At 44.7% G+C, this 19,758-nt stretch overlaps 1 protein-coding gene across 2 annotated transcripts; it reads right to left on the reverse strand.

Annotated features, from left to right (window-relative positions):
- Window positions 1-407: 407 nt before the first annotated feature.
- On the reverse strand, window positions 408-9,633 carry PGAM5 (PGAM family member 5, mitochondrial serine/threonine protein phosphatase). Of its 2 annotated transcripts, none has more exons than XM_071445359.1 (6): window positions 9,216-9,633; window positions 6,094-6,272; window positions 4,733-4,858; window positions 4,247-4,335; window positions 3,827-3,957; window positions 408-2,034 (listed from the first exon to the last, which is right to left on the reverse strand). In XM_071445359.1, the coding sequence occupies exons 1-6, from the start codon at window positions 9,470-9,472 to the stop codon at window positions 1,884-1,886; spliced, it is 933 nt and encodes a 310-aa protein (XP_071301460.1). In that variant the 5' UTR covers window positions 9,473-9,633; the 3' UTR covers window positions 408-1,883. The 2 variants fall into 2 exon arrangements, with proteins under 2 accessions (XP_071301460.1, XP_071301459.1); XM_071445358.1 differs by having other exon boundaries at window positions 3,827-3,960; window positions 9,216-9,630.
- Between the last annotated feature and the right edge of the window lie 10,125 nt (window positions 9,634-19,758).

A 19,758-nucleotide genomic window follows, 5' to 3' on the forward strand; every position in this document is an offset into this window, starting at 1 on the left:
TATTGTTAATTTTTGTACCTGTGCAGAGAGGTGTTGTGTCCTCTGGTTGCCCACCAAGAGCTCATTCACTGACACAGGGGATGTGTGTGAGAGGGTACATGTGCACCCACACAACACTAAAAATCACAGAATTTTCATCTCACAGGGGCTGGTTCCTCGTGGTGGTGACAGAGTCCTGCAAATGGCTGTGCTTAGGCTACAGCAGTTCCCCTCTTGGGCAGCTCTGTGGCTGATGCCAATTAACTGCTCTGGCTCCCAGCTCCAGTTCACATTTCAGGTGGCTGGTGAAAGAGCTGTTGCCCTGAGCAGTGTGGGACACACCAGGTCCTGCACCAGCAGGCCCTGCAGAGCTCCAGCCACACCTGTTAGAGCTGCCCAGGCAGCCATTCAGCTGAAGAGACGGGAAAGACAGACAGACCAAGTATTTTATTCAAAACTTTAAAAAAGTTAATAGACAAAAACTGGTAAATTATTCTCATTGCATCAATGAGAGATACATCATGATGGTTTCCTCTTGCCCCCCACACCTTACACCACACAAGAATCAGTTTGTTCCTACCCTGTTCCTTGAACTTATCCTGATGTAGCAGCAGTTCGGTATCAAGCCCTTAAATCCTCTTCTCCATAGGCTGTGTGCCCTGGTTATGCTTCATAGAGCTCTGACAGGAGTAAGTTCAGCATCTCATCAACATCCTTATTGATCAGAGACTCTGTCAAACAAGTTAGTTATGTCTGCTGTCCTACTATTAACTGAGCCAAGTTTCTACACGGGCTCAGGGTAGCCAGCAAGCTTCAGAATGCTTCTGAGCCCTCCCCTCCCACAGGCCCAGCAGCATCAGAGCTGTCTGAAGGGGGCCCTTGAAGCATTCTGCCCAATGCCTGTCCTATACACTGGCCCTAGACAAGCCACCCCATGGCCACCTGCTCACCATTCTGGCCACAGCAGTTTGCTGCAGCACCTCTGACCTGCAGCATCACTACCCTGAACTCAGTGGTGGTATTGCTCTACTCCAAAAGTAAGGTATCAACAAATACAAATCAATGGGAAAGAGCACTCAAAAATGTATCAGTAACTGAAAGCACTTTGAGAAGATTGCTGCTTTCCTTTCCTCCCATCTTACTGCTACAGTCTCATCCCTACAGCCTTCTCCAGACCATGTTTTGGTTAAAGGCTTTACAAGACTGAAAAATATTCTTTAAACATCTTAAAGGACATCCTGAGGATGGTGGAACACTTAATATAAGCAGCAGTTAGTTCTAGCACCACAGCTCTGAGGCAAATGTTTTTTTTACCCTCTTTCCTTCATGCTCATAACCTCCAGGCACAGTTTACATGGGTTTTTTGGGGGCAGAGGGGAACAATGACACAACATCAACATACACACTCAACAGCTTACAAAAACTGAAGCTTTATCCCTTTGTCCTTTGGAAAGCAGAATTCCCTGTTTGTCACTTCTGCAGGAGCTGGAACAAGCTGGCTCACCTTTTGTTTTAGCTGCAGTGTGATACAAGGCTGTTCACACCAATCACTTTCCTGCACAAGAAAAATACCCACAGGAGCAAGCTTTGGTTAGAGAAATTCACAGCGGGGTGAGGGAAAAGTCAGTGCTCTCACAACTGCTGAGCAGACATTCAACCTGTATTCCACAGCTCAGCTTTGAGTTTGGGGGAATACTTAAGGACTGGCCATGTTCAGGCTCACAAAGGTTTCTTCTTTTCTGGACTGAAAGGCAGGTATGAATATGAAGGAGGAATGGGGCTAAAGGACATTTGAAGACAGCATCACACCCCAACGTAATAAAAACCTAGTGGTACTGTAGCAGAATGTGCTAGTGCAAAGAGACCCAGAGGCAGCTCTGGACAGCCTGCGTCCGTTGGCGCGCTCAGGTGCGCGTGATCTTGTCCGGGGGCATGAAGCCCGTGTCACCCAGCGTTCGAAGGGCCACTCTGCCGTTGGGACGGATCACCAGGTGAGTGATGCTGCCGTTGTTGAGAGACAGTCGCAGCCAACCTTCTGGGGGGAACTGCAGTGCTCTGGGGACAAAAACACACAGTTAGATTAACCCAGCCCTCACAGCATCACCTTCTATCCCAGACAGGGGGAGAAGGAGGGGGAAACTCAAAATTACTGGGCATTGTGCAGCTTGTGTACCAATGCCCCCAGTCAGCCTTGGAAAAAAGCTTTTTCTTGTGGAAATGCTGTAAAACCACAGCGTTGGTAACTGGAGCAGGGCCAAGAGTGCCCTTGGCTAAGCAGAGTCCAGCAGATGGGTGTGATTACTGCTGACAGGATTAGTTCAAGTGGACAGAAGGCAGCAGCTCCACACAATGAGGCTGCCAGGAGTGCTCTGAGCAGCCCCCTCACAGCCAGGGCAGGGGATGGCCCAGCGAGGCTGCAGCACCTCAACACCTGTGCAGGTGGGACAGAGCTGGCTCAGCACCCCAGGGCTGCCTGAGCAGAGCACCTGGATGTGGCAAACAGTGACTGACACACTCCATTTCAGCCACACCCCCACAGCAAAGGCAGTGACACAATATTCCCTCCAGTGGCCTGCATGTCCCTAGGGAACAAATTCACTGGAACTACTTTCAATGGGCTACATCATTCCCCAGGAAGGACAAGGACAATTGTGCCTTCCACAGAAACAGCATCACAGCTGGTCTGCAGCCATTCTGAATTTCCTAACTCAACAGCCTCAGGAGCTCCATCAATTGTATTAAACAGCTGGAAAAAATTCCATGTTGCATCAAACAGCTTTTGCCTCTGATACTGAGGAATAACTTTGTTTTGGCTCTTATGACAGTCTTGTAGAAAGCCCAAAAAATTAAATACCAGCTACAGCTAAGCTAGATTTGAAGGAAATAGTACAACTGAACACAATCCATGTAATATCAGATTGTCTGCAATCGAAGGCGCAGAAGAGACATTAAAATGAAGAGGAAGGCAACAGCAAAGAGAAAAGGTATGTAAGTATTTCAGATAAAGCCTTGGCAAGAACAACGAGGTATTTTTTTGCACAGGAAAGAATAGCCTGTTTACCTGATCAATAATTTCAAGTATAGCAATTTTGAAAAGCTCTAAAACAGCCCACAGAGCAGACAGGCTAGCATTTACCTAGCTCAGCTAAATAAAGCTAACTGAAACTGTTGTAGGTATTGATCAGATTAAAGTTTAATCACATCTGTCCTGCTCACGACAAATTATCTTACAGACAGTGCTTTGTTGATGGGGAAGAGGAATAAAATAGATTCAGCTGACTGGATACTCAGAGACAGGCAAAGATCCAGGACTGTTTTCTCCTTTATGAACAGCCTTGATGTTATCGGAAAGATCCACTCTCCCTTTAATGCAATACTGGATGCTACTGCAAAGACACACTAATGCAACTTCAACATAACTCAAAAATATCCATTAGTAAAGAATTCCCAAAACTGAATCAATTTTTAATTATGTAAGATCAAACTCATGTCACCTCAAAGAGATGCATCCAATAATGCATCTATTTGTAATCTTTTCCAACAGGCACTACCCTCAGGTTTATGGAAGCAGAAGCACGTAGTAACTAAAGTAACTGTCCAGATGTACAAAAAAGGTTAAGTTTCACTTGACTTAGCCATTTTTGCTTTAGAATTAGAATGAAAGTGTTCTAATTATCAAATGTACCTTGATGAAGTTGCAGCAGCAGCTGCTCACAGTGCAGGCACTGATCTCCAACACTTCAAAGAAGTGAAATCAACCCATCTCCTCCCTCAGTGGTGGCCAGGGCAGCCCTGCAGGATGAGCCCTCCCTGGGGCAGCCCCCGGGAGCAGGGCAGGCAGCCGTACCTGCAGACGATGTAGCGGATGACGTTGGCGTGGCACACGAAGATCTCGTAGCTGTCCTCCTCCTGCTTGGCGTCCGCTCGGTGGATGAAGTTCCGAAAGGCAGCCTCGATGCGGGCTCCATCTTCGTAATACTGCTGAGGGCACAGTTACACACAGCTCACAGCAGCACTGCTGCACCCCTCATCTCCTCAACAGCTCCTGCTCACTGGCTGCACCCCTAGGGATGAACTAATGCTCAAGGACTGCAGGTTATTTTAACTGCTCTGCACACTTACTGAGGAGGAGGAAAGAATACAATTATCTAAGGGCTGTGATAACAAACATCAGCTCAAACACTGACAGTTATTGCTACTGTCTATACAGAGTATATTGAAAAAACCCCAAACCATAAATAAAAAAAAACTTTAAAGAAAAACTTACCACAGCTTCTGGTTTCCAGTGGGAGACTGGAGGGTCTGGTTCTATAGGTGCTCCCTCTCTCAGCAGATCAGTACTGATTTTTTTGACTCCTGAAATATTAGATGCACATTCAGAAACAAGTTGCTCACATGCCATTACAAACAGCCCCACAACTCTACAGTCAATATATTTTTCACAGTCTTTCTTTGAGGAAGACTTACTCTCCAACATGAATCTTTCCAACAAAACTGTTTTGCCATCAGCAATACAATTTATTCCAACTGAACAGAACAGCCTGTCTGTTACACTTTGAAAACGTGTGTTTGTACTTTTAAAGATAAACTGGAAACAAGCAGACTTACAGCTGTAGGTTTCTTTATAAATACAGACATTCACACAGGGCTCGGAAATGGCTAAATAACATCTCATCCTTAAAGACAAGCTTAGAATTCTACTGTAAGCAGTTTTAAGAATCAGAAGACAACGAAAAATTAAGCAAAGTCTTACCTGGGAGATGTTTGCTTATAATTTCAGTGGTTTCAGTTGCTCTAGTCATGGAAGAGTGGATAATCTGATCAAATTTTAATCCCAAGCTTGCCAGCCTGCGTCCAGTCAGTTCCGCCTGCTCTCGACCTTAAAAAGCACATTCATTACAGAAATTGGTGACATTCCCATTAGAGCCTCACACAAACTACCAAGAGAGCTGTCCAGCAGACATAAAAGGTCTACATCAATGCTGGGCTTCTTCCTTTCCAAAAGCAACTGGAAAACATTTTCATCAGAGCCATACTCAGGCCAGGCTTACTGACTGGACAATTTCAAGTCATACTCGTGTCAGTATGAAAAAAATTCTTTGTTTCAATTAGGGGAAAAAACCCCAAATCCAAAACTTACTCAGCAACTTTCACTGAAGTACTCAATACCCCTGCCAGCCCCATCCCCAGGAAGCAACAATCCCCCTCAGGCCTGACATGTGCTGCTGTTCATAAAGGCAACTGCCAGCTTGGCACAGTTCACAGCACCTGGGCAGCCTCAGGCAGGTTCAGCCCACCTTTCAGGCAGGCAGGTGAGAAGACAACAGACAGGTTAAGTCACTTACTTAAGGCACAGGATGAGACAGGATTAACACTGTGCTTTGCTACCACTTTAAGACTGCACTTAGGGCCTGCAATTAGCATTTCACTCCTGTTTGCACACCAGTAATTGAGATGTAGGTGGGAAAAAAGTCCAGAGTCATAATTCTTCCCCCTCTGAAAACAGTGTTGGCAAATATATAATCAAGGAAGTGTTCACTGCTTTTCAAGTACCTTATTAAAAGTAATACTAATTAGCATCTGAGACCCAGTCACAGGATCAGTGAGTTAAGATTAACACAGACAAAGGTTATCCTCAATTCATGTACGTGATTAGCAGTACTCCCAGAAACAGTGACAGCAGCAAAAGTGCAATGCATTTAATTATGAACACTCCAGCTGAAAGTCAGAGGCGTTTTCTTTTTAATAAATCAGCAGATTAAATTAAGAGAAACACAAGAAAAATTCATCTCAATGAAGTTTAAAAGCCACAGCCCTTAGGAATTACATCAGCTGGCACAAAAGTTTGCTAAAGCAACCTTAAGATAAGTTGGAATTTCCTTTGACAAGTTTCTTTACAACTGAATGTGTTCAGAACTCTCTAAATCCCATCTTAACGTTTGGGTCAAAACTGAAGAAAACACACTTATTCATGACATCTGTCTGCCACAAAGGAATACAGAAAGTAGACTGAGGTTTGGCAGCAAGACCCAGAACAGTGCTGAGTTAGTGACCACATCAGGTAAAAAATCATTTCCTCAAGATGCAAAGCACGATGCTGCTGGTGGTACCTACCCAGGGGGGTCAGAGTCCTGTCCTTATCAGCCCGGCCATCCAGGTGGTACTGGGAGTGCCGGATCAGGAATATGTGCCTGGTGGCTTTTGCCTTGCAGTGATCCAAGCGAGAGGCCAGCTCTTCTTCCCCGGTTTCTTCATTCTTCTTTTTGAGGTTGATAAGAGCCAGTGGTTCACGTCTAAACAAACACATTTAAAGAGTCATTTTTAGAGAGGAGAGACTAAGAGGCAGGGGATTTTTACAGATATGTAGTCTTGCCTTAATTCCAGACATAGTTGAAGTTTAGCCACTTGTATCATGAAACTGATCCAAACCTTTGTGTGAAAAGTAAAAATAAATGCCTGCATGAAAAAAAGTTAATGTCATGGGTTGAAAGGCCTAACTTGATATAAGTAAATTTGCCACTTAGTCCCAGTCACCTGAATCAATTACTGGGGAAAAAAAAAGCTGAGAGCAACAGAAAAACTTGTAGGGTATGACAGTATGGTTTTTGACAAGAAAAACTAACCAGGAAGGGTACCCAGGAAAAGAGGAAAAGGTGCTGACTAACCATTAAAGAAAGAAAATGCTTCATGTCTAAAAGGCCCTGTGATAACACCTACAAAATTTGCACTTTATCAATCCCATTTACATCAAATGACTAAAAAATCACCCCCCCAACATCCTAGAAAGACTCCAACCTTCTTCAGTGCACATTGAGAATTATTTTCTGCTTTAAACTAGGTCACATCAGGTCTCTCCAGTAACATTTTTATTTTTCAGCCTGGAGTGTTTTATTTATCCTTTCATCTTTTCAGCACTCTCTCCCCTCATGCCACTTTAATCTCTCTTCCACTTGTCACAGTGCACACGAGCACCCTGCCCTGCACATCACCCAGCCAGCTGACCTGGTTCTTCCTGAGCACAGGGATCTCCCCCTGTCTCTGCTGTCACAGGTTTAGTGCTGCAGATCTCCCACCTCCAGCACCAACCCTGCCCAAACCTTCCCTGGTCTGGGTCTGGGCCCCTCTCTGCACTGATCCTCCACCCCATTAATGCAAATCCTTTTTATGTCACTCCACCTAAGAGCGCATTTTATTCATACCACACCTCACTTTTTCCAGTATTAAACTTGTTTATTTGATGATAGATTTTTCTTTTTTAATGGAAAATAATTTTTATTCAGTTTGGGACAAAGTAATTTGTTCACAGAAAATTGCTGCTTCCCACACCTATTTCTCACAGCAAGACTGGCTGTGCAAAGCCCTCCTGCCTCCATTTTGCTTTACTGAACACATGATTTCCATTAGACAATGAGGCTCTACACAGTCCTCAAGCTGTTAATTCCTCAGCAAGGCATTAAAAATCAAACAACAGGCCAGTAACAAGAAGTTCTATTGCTACTTCACAGGATACTTTTGATTCACTGGAAACTATACTGCTGGCAAGATACAATAGGAAAACAAAAAAAAATCTTTAAAATCAATTCAAGCACATCAGTAAAGCAGCAAGGGGAATAACTCATCTGATGTCTGCCATTACATATTCCACATGAATGAAACCAGATCTGTCCTCTCTGAGAACTGAGCTGCACAATTCCTGTGCAAGTGGCGGAGACCAACATTCCACGTGTGATACCCTGTCAGACCAATAACAAGTTTGATATTTGCATTTGTTTGTTTCAAACTTGAAAAGCCATTGGTTGTTAAGAATATTGTAGTATCTAGTTATCTGCCTAAGACTTGACTTTCTAAACATTCTGCCTCCAAAGAACAGGGGTCAGATATTCTGTATTTATAAACCATTTAACAACTTTGCACATTAACTGCTTCTGCCAGTAACATCCAAAAGTCAAGATTAAGATTTCAACAACCTAAGCCACACCTGGTAGACCACAGGCAGCAGAAAACAAATTGATCTGGGGTAAGTAATATATTCCACTGCCACTGTTTGCACACTGTGACAAACGGTGATTGGCTATCCTGACCTGCTAGGAAGTATTATCTGGCCACGTTTGCTCAGGCAGTGGTGACAGCTCTGTAAGCTAAAGCACATTCTCTACTTCCTGGATGGGTTTTAAAAAAATTACTTGAGTCTGAAAGTACTGTAGAATCCTTGAAGAAAATCAACCATTTAGCAGAACCAGGAAGGCCTGGAGCTGCAGTTGAACAAGCAGCTTTAGTACCTCCCTCAGTATAATTGTGTAACCAGCTATAACCTTATTTAATGAAGGTGTTTTTATTACTGGGGTGTACCCTAGTAATAGCCCTATTTACATAAGCATTTGATCCTGTAGCCTCTCAAAAATCAAAATTATTTATTATACAATAAAAAATCTGTTAATGCTTAGGTTTGGATTTACTATGATTAAGCTGGAGCCTGACATAAGTCTCCCCTGGGAGATAATTCTACCAGACTGAAGCCAAATGAGCCAAAGCTCCATGCAGATATCTGCACATTCTAATTAAAGATTCAGAAAAAATGCAGTCAACCCTTGTGTGAATGTGTTTCAACGCTGAAGAACACGAATGAGTTTGGTTCAAAGCCACAGTGCCTTTACAAGGATTTAAGCCCAGGCAGCTCCATGAGCAGCAGGCCCCGTGCCTGCCCAGCACTGAGAGCGCCTGGCATCCACAGGGAGCTGCTGCCGGGCTGGAAAACCCTGCTGCAGACACACAGCAACACCGAGGCATGGCTGGGCAATAAACAAAAAAAGAGAAGCTTCTGCCCAGCTTACATTTAGCACAAGCCTGAGGCTTGGCAGTGTCGCTGGCGGAAAGCATCAAATAAAGGGATCTGCACAGGGTAAGTCTCCGAGCTGTCTGAACAAAACCCAGCGCCCGCTCATCCCTCCAGAGCTCCACCGCTCCACGGGTGCTCACGAACTTCAGCTGGATTCTGCTCTGAGCGGGTCACCACACGGAATTCCACCGGCAAACGAGTCCCGTCGAGCCGGGGGCTGCTCCCGCAGGTACCCGGGGCCTCCCGACCCCCGAGGGGCCCTGAGCCCGCTCCTCCCGGGGCTCCGGAGAGGGGTTCAGGGCAGCTCCCGCCGCCCCCCGGATCCCCCCGGCCCCTCACCGCAGCCGCGACCTCCCCGGGCGAGAAGGCGGCCCCGCCACCGCAGCCCGGCCGCGCCCACCTGTCCCAGTTGCTGTCCCAGTAGCTGCCGCTGCCGGCGGGTCTCTCGATCCAGCCGGCGGTCGGCGGGCAGGAGGCGGTGGGCGGTAGCAGCAGCAAGCCGGGCGGCGCGGCGGAGGGCACGGCGGAGCCCCCCGAACGCGGCTCGCTATCGCCACCGCCGCGGGCCGGCTGCTTGCCCACGACGACGGCGGAGAGCAGGACGGAGCCGCCCGCCAGCCCGCAGGCGGCGAGCGCCAGGGCGCGGCCGACCGACATGGCGGGGCGGCCGCGTGCCCCTCACCGGCGAGCCCGCCCCGCTGCGCCCCGCCCCGGACGGAGCGCGGTGCGGGGCAAGATTCCTCCGCGAACGGGGAGGACGGGGCGGCACGGAGCCCACCCACCCCCGGCCCTTACAGACCCTCACGAGCCCGGCCCGGCCCCTCTGCCCCAGCCGCGGTGCCCGCGGAGCTGCGCCCGCCTCGGGCCGGGCTCAGGGGCTGGTCCTACCCAGCCGCTCCCAAACCGGTTTCCACCCCAGGCGGGTCACCGTGTAGGGCTCGGCTGGGGATTCCCGCCAGCCCTGCCTGGTTTAATCGCCCTGATGCCGTGATCAATCAATCCTTCAGGGTGGAAAAGATTTCTGCGTTGAGTCCAACCATTAACCTGGCACTGCCGAGTCCGTCATATTTAATTATAAGCCCTGAGCCTTATCACTGTGCCCAGCTGCTCCTCTCAGTACAACAAAGACCAGGAGTGCTGGAGAGGGTCCAGCACAGGCCGCGAGGTTGATTAGGGGTCTGGAGCCTCTCTTATGAGGGCAGGCTGTGGGAGCTGGGCCTGTTTAGTCTGAAGACTCTTTTTCACTGGTGCCCGGTGATGGGATAAGGACCAATGGCCTTAAACTGAAACACAAAAAGTTTCACCTCAACATGAGGAAGAACTTTACATTGAGGGTGGCAGAGCACTGGGACAGCTGCCCAGGGAGGTCGTGGGGTCTCTTTCTGTGGAGACGTTCCAAACCCACCTGGATGCGTTCCTGTGTCACCTGTTCTCGGTGACCCTGCTTTGGCTGGGCGTGGGGCTGGATGGTCTCCAGAGGTCCCTTCTGACCCCAATGATTCTGTAATTCTGTCATACAGGAATAGATCTCTTGCAGGCAGCACTGGGTCCCTGGCACTGGAAACCAGGAACCTGCGGTTTGGGAAATAAAAGTGTCACCAGCCAGGTGGGCTCAGCAGAGCGGAGCTGGCAGCACCCACCTGGGCATTCCCTTCCCACCTCTTGTGCCTCTGGCCTGAACGCTGCTCCCCTCTTCACACAGAGACTCCCTTCAGAAGCCAGAGCTCATTACAGCTCCACATTGCCTTGTGCAGAAGAAAGGCACGGTGGAACTGGAATGTTAATTACTTCACACTGCAATGTTAATTACCTATAGATGGCCAATGGCGCTGTCTTAACCTCACAGCAGAGGCCTTACGGAGAGAGAATCAGAACGGAGCCCTCTTTTTCTGAGCTGACATCCCAACTTCAGCACTGTTTTTTACCTGTCAGATTCAGCAGTTTGCAAATGGTGACAGAAGTGCTGCTGAATGTGGACCTTGGGATGCCAGCAGATTCTACAGATTCCATTATCCAGCCTTTGCTTATTTAATTATGCATTCTTACCACTCCTGTCCACCTGTTCAAGCTTTAACTCCATACCCACATTCCCCACACCACAAGTTCTATAATACTGTTCCTGCTATTCCCCTGGCATGCCAGCTGGGCAGACAGTTTCCAGCTGCCAGATTTCAACCACTGTGAGTGACTGCAGAGCCACCGAGACCAGAGCCTGTGCCCTGCCGAGCACACAGAGATGCGTTCCCCTGAGCCCGGAGTTAGCAGGGACGGCAGGGGTACACAAGGACGCTGTGCCTGCCCAAAGAGAATGGTCTTTCTGTTAAAGTTCAGCCACCTTCCAGCTCTCCCAGCGGAGTGTCTTTCCCCTGCCCACCACTCCGTGTCTCTGTCTCACACACATTCCATGCAGAGGAGGCACATCAGACTGGAGCACAGGTCCTTTGGCTCTGGGGCATTTCACAGACCGACAGTGGCTCCCAGGGGTCACATAAGTAAATCGGACCCTCATGAAAATCTGCTACACACCCTCCTTTATCCTTCTTGCCTGCTCATTCTCTGTATTTAAGATACTCAGCTTTCTGTTTCTTCTTATATAGCTTTAAAATGATAATTTAATTATTTTCTTCAGTTTATCTTATTATATAGGCAGGTGTGTGTATTTATACTGTGCATGTTCTTTCTTACCAAGAACCCAGAAGAAAAAAGTTTGGTTTCAAAACCTTACATCCACTTCCTCCTAAAAGCAGCATGGTCCCTTTTCCCCAGGTCTCAGTCTCCAAAAGTCCTGCAAATACTTTCAAAATATTTTCTCTCATAATGCCTTTTCTCTTATATCCCTAGTAATACTTATTCTCCATTAAATGCTCCCACTGGTGTCCTGCCTCTTCCTCTCCAGCCTACCCTCTAACCTGAATCCCATTTGACCTCCAGCATCTCACAAAAGAAGGAAAAAACTGCACCAGACACCATCACTCACTTGGGGACAGGGACAGGCTGAAACTGGATCGGACAAATGAAACTATTCCTGATAAATCTCTCAGTAGCTTGAACTGAATTCTAAAATCATATGGTTCCATTTGAAATGTCAGTGCTATTCGAGGTGCATTGCTCACACAAATATCTGCCATTTGAGTAAAAATCCAGTAATAAACACAGGCAAGTTTCTGGATGGCAGTGTCACCAAATGCACCAGGGCTGAGCTCTGCTCACCACCAGAAAAGTTTCAGACTGTTATTAAGCAATAGTCAAAATTGTTCCCCAGCACAAAAAATGTATTGCTGAACATCTGAGCAAGCTCATTATGCTAGAAAATGAGAATGGATAATATTTTTGTTTGCCTCAGTGCTGCATTTTGGCTGTCATTCTTCTGCACTAACTCTTCACCATCAGCAATCTCATGTGCCTGTGCTCAATTCTGCAGTTTGTTTTGCTTGGGTTAGGTACTAGTACACTTTAAACAATTCATGTTGCAAAGTCTTCTGAGATTACCTTAGATTTTCCTCAGTATGTCCAAACATGTTATTAATTAGATTATGTTTACCACTTTTTAAAACTTGCAATTCAATTAGGTAAAAAAAAAAACCCTCAGAAATAATTTGTTGAAGATTACCACTAGCTTGAATATACAGTCCTGTGTTCCATCAATAACTACCCAGCTTCTTTCTCTTTGTTCTTTTTATATGTATTTATATTGCTGCTATTTTAATCCAGTTTTATTGTGTTGTATTTCATCTGTAAGCAGAAAATCCAACTAAGAGGATAACAACCTACTGATGCCCACTAATGGAATTATTCTGTTAGTGAAAACAGTAAATGCTTGTGCTACTGATGCCATAGGTCCAATCCTCAGGGATGATTCCCAGGGGCTTATCCCATTTCTGTGGTTTGATGCAGAGATACCTTCAAGGAGGATGCCCAAGGTTAGGGCAGCCTCTGAACTGTGCTGTGACTAGAACAAAGAAAAGAGAAGTCAGAAAGAGGTTTCAGAAAGGTCAACACAGGTGAGGCCAAATAAATGGTTTCCCCTGGCAGGCAGAAAAACCCCGTGGTTAAAGCAGGCCCAGCAGCCCTCGGGGTTAACTTCACCAGGAATACAAACAATTCATCTCTGGATGGGACTTGGATCAGCACAGGGATGAGTCAGTGTTTGGATGTTTTACCATTAGCTACAGGGAGAGCAAGGGTAGGTCTCTAGCCTACAACTGGCAAGCAAAGTTTATGAACTTTCAGGCTTATTTTTTTCAGACAAAACAGAGTAATAAAAGGACATTTGAAACAAGGAAAATGTGGTTTTGAAAAGCCTCTTCCATGACCTCAAAAATTTTTACTCACCATGTATCACCTTCCCACTATTAAAAAAAACAAAAACAAAAAAGTGTAAATTTATTCTCGAAAGAACAACAGAGAGAGAGAGGAAAAAAGTTAACATTATGTCATTTGAACCACATGTGTTCAGACATACACTGTGGACTTACTGCTGGCCTTCTTAAAGGAAATATTGATGTCATCCTGGCCTGCTTCGGATCCTGCAACATTTAAATGATACACTAAACTTTTGGGTTATAAAATGATGATATTTAAGTTCCATTTTTTTTAATGGAGCAAGAGAGAATATCAGTTCTAAGCAACTTTGGTTAGTATGATTTGATTAGTTAAAAAAAATATTTTGAAGCAGATGCTGGCTTCCTGACTGTGTCTGACTGCATTGCTGAAGGGTAACCAGGACAAATACTGTGTTGGTTAAATACAGCAATTTTGGGAGATTGTGGCATGAAAGAAACTCTGTATATATATATTATAGCAGTGATTCAGATCTTGAATTTAATCTAGGTGGTATGAATCATCTACTAGAGGATTCTTCAGATTTACTTTGACCAGAAAAAAAATAGGAAGCACATTTAAGATGAAAGACTTGTCCTCTTCCCCAGGCACACTCTCTATAAGCATATTTAAAAGAAGGCTTTGCCTTATCTAAAGCATACAAAGTCTTTATATCATGAATTATTAATCTATTTTTCAATTTTGCTCTCACAGTCACCATCTTTCTAACTGAAGTAGATTGAAAGATTTTTTTTTTTAGTAACAGTGGGCATCACTGGCGAACTGAAGTATCTGAAATACACCTATAAAGAACTGCTCATTTCCTGGGACTGAATCCTTCTCCCTACTCCTTTAGTAAGGAGTGACTGAGCCTCTTCAGTACACTAGGACTGAGAATTTAAAAAAAAAAAAAGCCTCCTTGCAAGGTCTTGTGTTTCTTAAACTGTCCCCAAATGGTTGAGCCTGCAGGGACAGGACAGTTCTAGGAGGAGTTCAAGGCCAGTCTTCTGTCTATTGGCATGTGAAGCTTTGCCTCTGACAGAAAGCTTTAAAAAAAAGGGTTTCTACAGGGGACAAGAATGAAAATGTAGAAAATTCCTTCAGATGTGGGGTATTACCTGCCAGATCTTTGTGTGCTCTAGAATCACTTGGGGTGTGCCTTGAATGCTACAGGGCACTGGAGATTTCTGGAAATGGCTGTCACCCCATCATGTGCAGGGACTGTGTTTCCAGCCTTAGGTGTCTCACAGTTTGTTACTGACAAGTCCTGCTCAGTTGCTTTGCTTTCAGTCATCTAAATCCACAAGTTTTCACTCTACCAAACGCATTCAGAGTTGCAGATCAAGACACATCAGAAATGTAATTGTGGAAGACCTATAAAAAAAGTCATTTCTGAACTGGAAAACCAGTTTTATTAACAGTCTCTGGCCCTTTCATTAAGTAAACACCTCAGTTCTGTCCCTGAAGCCCCACTCATGAAGCTCAGGGTTTATAACAGCCGTACTAACACTGCATTATCTAATGTAACGCTCTAATAAATGATGATGTATCCTGCCAGAAGGGTTTAATTTGAAACAGATGGTCTAAAGAATGGAAACATAAGCAAAGAATTTCACTGTAATCATTCTCCAGGAAACAAAAGGGGATTTGATATTATTGCCTCAAGGACCACCTGCCCCCCCAATGTTTTTGTCTTAGATAACAGTAAACTTTGATTTTGCTAATGAAGCACAGGTGCTGCTGATAGCTCCCAACAATGAAACAACTCAGGCATTTCTTCTAATCCTGATTAGCAAGTGAAAATTTGCTTTTGCAATAGCACATGCTGCTTTTGTAAAGTTCAACTGATCTCCCTTTGCACTTTTTTCCTTTATTTTTCTGTTTTAGAAAGAAAAATAAATAGTTATAATAGTCTTGACAGTGTTGGCTTCTATTGTGTTTGATAGTAACTGTCACTACTGAGCATTTAATATTTAGGCACTGCAGTCTGTAAACCCAGCACTGCTTTTAGGTGCCCTTGCAAACCACAAAAAAACCTGCTCTGCAAAATTCCCTTAGCAGGAAAGAGAGTGCTCTGCCTGCAGAACCATCTGAGACACCGTGACGTACATAATTACACACTTTAAGAGATTTCTAGTTCTAAGGATCCCTTTAATGCTTTACAAGAAATACAAAGGCAAAATTCTAGCTCCCTCAAATATTCTTTCCTATCTCTCTGCCAGGAGCTGTTTTAGATATTCCCTGCTTTACTTCAAAAAAATCACCCTAGGGATGAGCTTGGCACAGGCTCTCTAAACCCTGCTGATTCTTTTTTTGGCAACAGCATTTAAATGCAGTGTTTTCACATACAGGCTGCATTGAGGATGTGTAGGCAAAACCCTGGGATGAAATAGTTTTGGGGGAAGTGATGCTCCAGGTCTGGAGAGCCTGGGTGATACTCAGCCACACAGGTGACATTCTATGCTGGCCACAGGGCACAGATAGCAGCTGTGGCAGTGATTTAGCCAGAACAGCTCTCCCAACACTCCCCCTTCAGAGAGACCAAGGCCCAGGCCAAGCCAGGCACTTGCTTACACTGCACCCACCTTTAAATACAGGAATAATCTTTCTGAAGGCACTGGACCCTGTCAGTATTGTGCCAGAGTTTAAAAACCCCCACACTGTGCAGGGAAATAATGACCTTTGGAGAGACTCCATTTTTATATTTCAAGCTTCTCTGCAATGCTGAAGACTATTTCTTCCCCTCACCTCTAATGAAAAGCTCAGAAACCCCCAAAGCAACCATTTATTTGAGACTGCAGGAGCTTCAGGCCATAAAAATCCCAAGCATTGTGAGACCAGTCCAAATAGCTTGGAAGTAAGAAAAGTTAATGGGATATTCAACTGTTTCAACACAGATTTGTGCTTAGGTGTCTCCTACACATTAGTCACACTATCTAGTAAGCTTGGTACAAAGCCAGGAGCCAAGACATTTTTAATATTAATGGGTATTCTCCTGACTCACTGTGGGACCAGTCCTCTGTAGTAACTGGCTGAGAGGAGCATTGTCCTGGCTGCTGTGCAGACTGTGTGAGCACAGGTGCCCTCCAGACCCTGCAGGGAGGAATTGAAATTCCTGTGTTCACTGGATTTATACCTCTGGGGAGAATACCAGTAGAAAGGTGAATTTGTCCCAGTGACAGTATCTCTTGAAGGAAAAAAGGGATGTAACACACATCTGCATGACTGCTGGAACACAGCAATAGCCTTGCCTCTGCTGACAGAGGTGATGAGCAGAGCAGCACAGTGCTCTCTCCTGACAGTGTGGTTGTGAGCACTGCTTCCACATAAAAGGAGTTAATGCAGTTCCTATGTCTGATCAGGGTTGGTTTTTGCCTGAACACAAACTGTGAAGTCCAGGACAGAGGAAACAGAATCTCATCTCAGTTATGACAGTCAGCACCTGGATCCTGTGGAAGTATTCCAAGCTTCCATTAGTCTGAGACTTCTCCTACAGCATAGTACACAAACTCCCAGTCTGAATCTCATAGCTGGGAGCAGCACATAATGATGTTATTTCACCTGAGAAGGTTTTTGAAAATTCTTTTTCCTCTCAACAATTAGAAAATCATGGAGAGCCTCTTCTCATATTACAATACTCATTACTACACATGCCGTCTTTCTGTCTCATCCTCAACACTAATAAGCACAGGACCTAATTATCCCCATTTATAAATAACTTTCCTCATCCTATCTTTGTCCAACAATGTCTTGGCAGGCATCCTCAGCAGAAGATTTGAAATTATGTCCCTGCCAAAAACTATTGCTGCTGATGAATCACAGCACACACAATTGAAAGGCTGTGGTTGGTTTTATAAATATCTGGGCACATACATATATATGTAAATGTATGGGTATATTTATGTGTGTGTAATAACTTGGGAATTGCTATAGGAATAGATCAGACAAAAAGGCATTGTGGCTCTTTCTCTCTTCCAAATTGTTACTGAACTTATTCCATCAAATTTCCACTAATGTATTCATGCATTTCCTAGGGAAATGTTAAGGACCCTCAGGTGAAAATCAGCCTGCTGCACTGAGCCAGTCTGAACACCACATTAGTGTAAGTTATTCAAGTCACTAGTTGTAGGATTCAAGTGATTAATTTATCCTTAAGCCTAGGATTAGGCAGTCATGGAGCATCCAAGGAACTCAGCTTCAAAAATCAAGTAATGTCAACCCAGGCTAAGGAGAGCATTGCTTCCCCAGTCCATGCAGGGGATTGCTAATAATAGTAGCAGAGTGTATATATATTTTTATACATATAAAACTGAACCAATATGTATTTTTATACATATAGAACTGAACCAGAGAGCACACCCCAAGTCTCCTATGTCCAAAAAGGACTCTTTCCTTCATTTGTGTCACAGAGCTGAAATGCAGTCCTGCAGCATCCAGGGCTTCAGAGATACATAAACAGAAGCTGTATAAATGTCCCTAGAATTTGAGTACATATAATAAAATTATTATTCTCAAAAAGAAATGAAAATATTCATAGAGAACCATACTAAAAATTCTGTTAAAATTAGGGAGAAATACACTAAATTTCTATGATATTGATTCATATGAAGGGTTTTACATGTTTTAAAAAATGTAGCTATTTTGTTGTTCAGTGTAAGTGGAAACAATATTTTTTTGCCTTTACAGTTAAATCAACTCATGTGATTTCTGTTTACACATGGACACACCTATTATTTCCTATTCCCTAAATCAGGATGTGCTTTCCTGTGTTAAAATCTCAGGAATTAATAATTTCCATCTTATTCCTACTCCTTGAGTGAAAGACCATACTAGAAAAGGAATAATTTTGTGCACTAATAGACATTATTCCTTCTTTGACAAGCTTTATGTGCTGTTAATTTGACAATGTAGATAAATGGATATGTACTTCTGTACAACACTAAAACAGACACAAAAAAAGACAGAAATTAGTAACATTTTTCACATGGCAACACAGCAGCTCAGTCCTTGCCCTCAAGAGATGTAAAAGCCTGGGTTTCCTCAGCTGCCCACGACATGTCAATGGCTGTGGAACTCTTGATATGTTCTGTGCCTCACCAGCACATCAGTGTCCTCCCTTCTCGAGGTCACTCCCAAGCTCCAGCCATTTCTTTTACTGCATTTCTGCTCAGTCATTTTGGATATTGTTATGTACAACTGCTCCAAGAAGCAGGCAGGGGAGAGCAGAACTGCTTAAGGCAATGAAGCATATGGTCTCTTGGAATGAGGATTGTGCTGTGTGGGTAATGTGCAGAGGCTTTGGATTATAGGGAAATATGCAGGGAGTCAATGGAAGGATCAAGGCAGAAATGTCTTTATCTGTTTACTAAAACAGCTTGCCAAAATCAGCATGAAGTACCAAGATTATTGTCAAAAACACCCATCACAAACACCCAAAAACTTCCTCCTCAAAACCACTACCTAAGTGATGCTTTCATTTGAGGCTAAATGTGCCCCAAACATGTCCTACTGCTCCATGATACCTATGGGAGGCATCTGCCTGTCTTCAGCTCCAGAACTGATTGCAGAACAGCAGGGCTTGAGCCTCTCACAAACACAACACATTTGTGAGTCAGGAAGTCACATCCCCATCCAAGATGGAGCAAAGAGGCACAGAAAGACAAACGAGGCAGCAGGAATCTGCAGTGGAGTCAGAACTGGTGCCAGAAGGCCTGAAGCCCATTCCTGTGCCTCACGTGCAGCCCATGTTTGGAGAAGAACATCTGGCTGGTACCTCTGTCACTGTGAGTCACAGCTGGAAGCTGAGAAGCTCCCAATAACAGCAGTGCAAAGCATGTGAGTTCTGATGGAGGGGATTGTGGCCAACAACAGAGCAGTTTGTCTCCACCATGTCTCAGTGTGCCCAAAAAATTAGTCATAACCAAGTACCACCTATTTATAACTACTTACTTCTCTGTTTATAAGTCTGTTGTTTTAGGTATCTGTCAATGAGACACTAAGGGCTGATCCCAAGGCCAGATGGATCCATAATATACAGGCTGCAAAAAATGGATTATGCTGTTACTCACTGAATTTACTCAGACACTGCAGTTTCTACAAGAGCTTTTCCTAAGAAAAAGTAGCATTGCTTGTATTTAAAACAGACCCTCAACAATCCTTTCACCATCTGTTCCAATGACTATACAAGAGAAAAAGCTGACAGCAAAGCTGTATTCTGCTAAACCACCTGTGCCTGTGACTAGAACCAGAATATAATGCAATTTTATGAATTTCCACAGTCAGCTCTGACCCAAAGATCCCCATGTGCTCTGCTCCTATGTAACTGAAAGAGGCTTTCAAGATATTTAAGTGTGCAACTGGCACACCAGGAGCCATCCACCTCATATCCATGGGAGCAGTGAATGCAGGAGGAAACCACTGCCCAGGAGCCTCTTCCCTGCACACTGCAGGAAAGGACAAGCCACAAGGCAGAAGAGCCCACACTGCTGCTCCCCCACTAATCCCAAATTCCTCCTTCCCCTGCCACTCAAAAATCCCTCCATGAAGACTATCTCTGTTCTGTGGAGTAGGGACAGAAGTTCCATTAAAAATTAAGTTGACCCCAGAATGGGATGTGTTTATGA

Source organism: Agelaius tricolor, unplaced genomic scaffold (genome assembly GCF_023055355.1).
Source record: "Agelaius tricolor isolate 1412-34295 unplaced genomic scaffold, bAgeTri1.0.p SCAF_20, whole genome shotgun sequence".
Taxonomy (NCBI): domain Eukaryota; kingdom Metazoa; phylum Chordata; class Aves; order Passeriformes; family Icteridae; genus Agelaius; species Agelaius tricolor.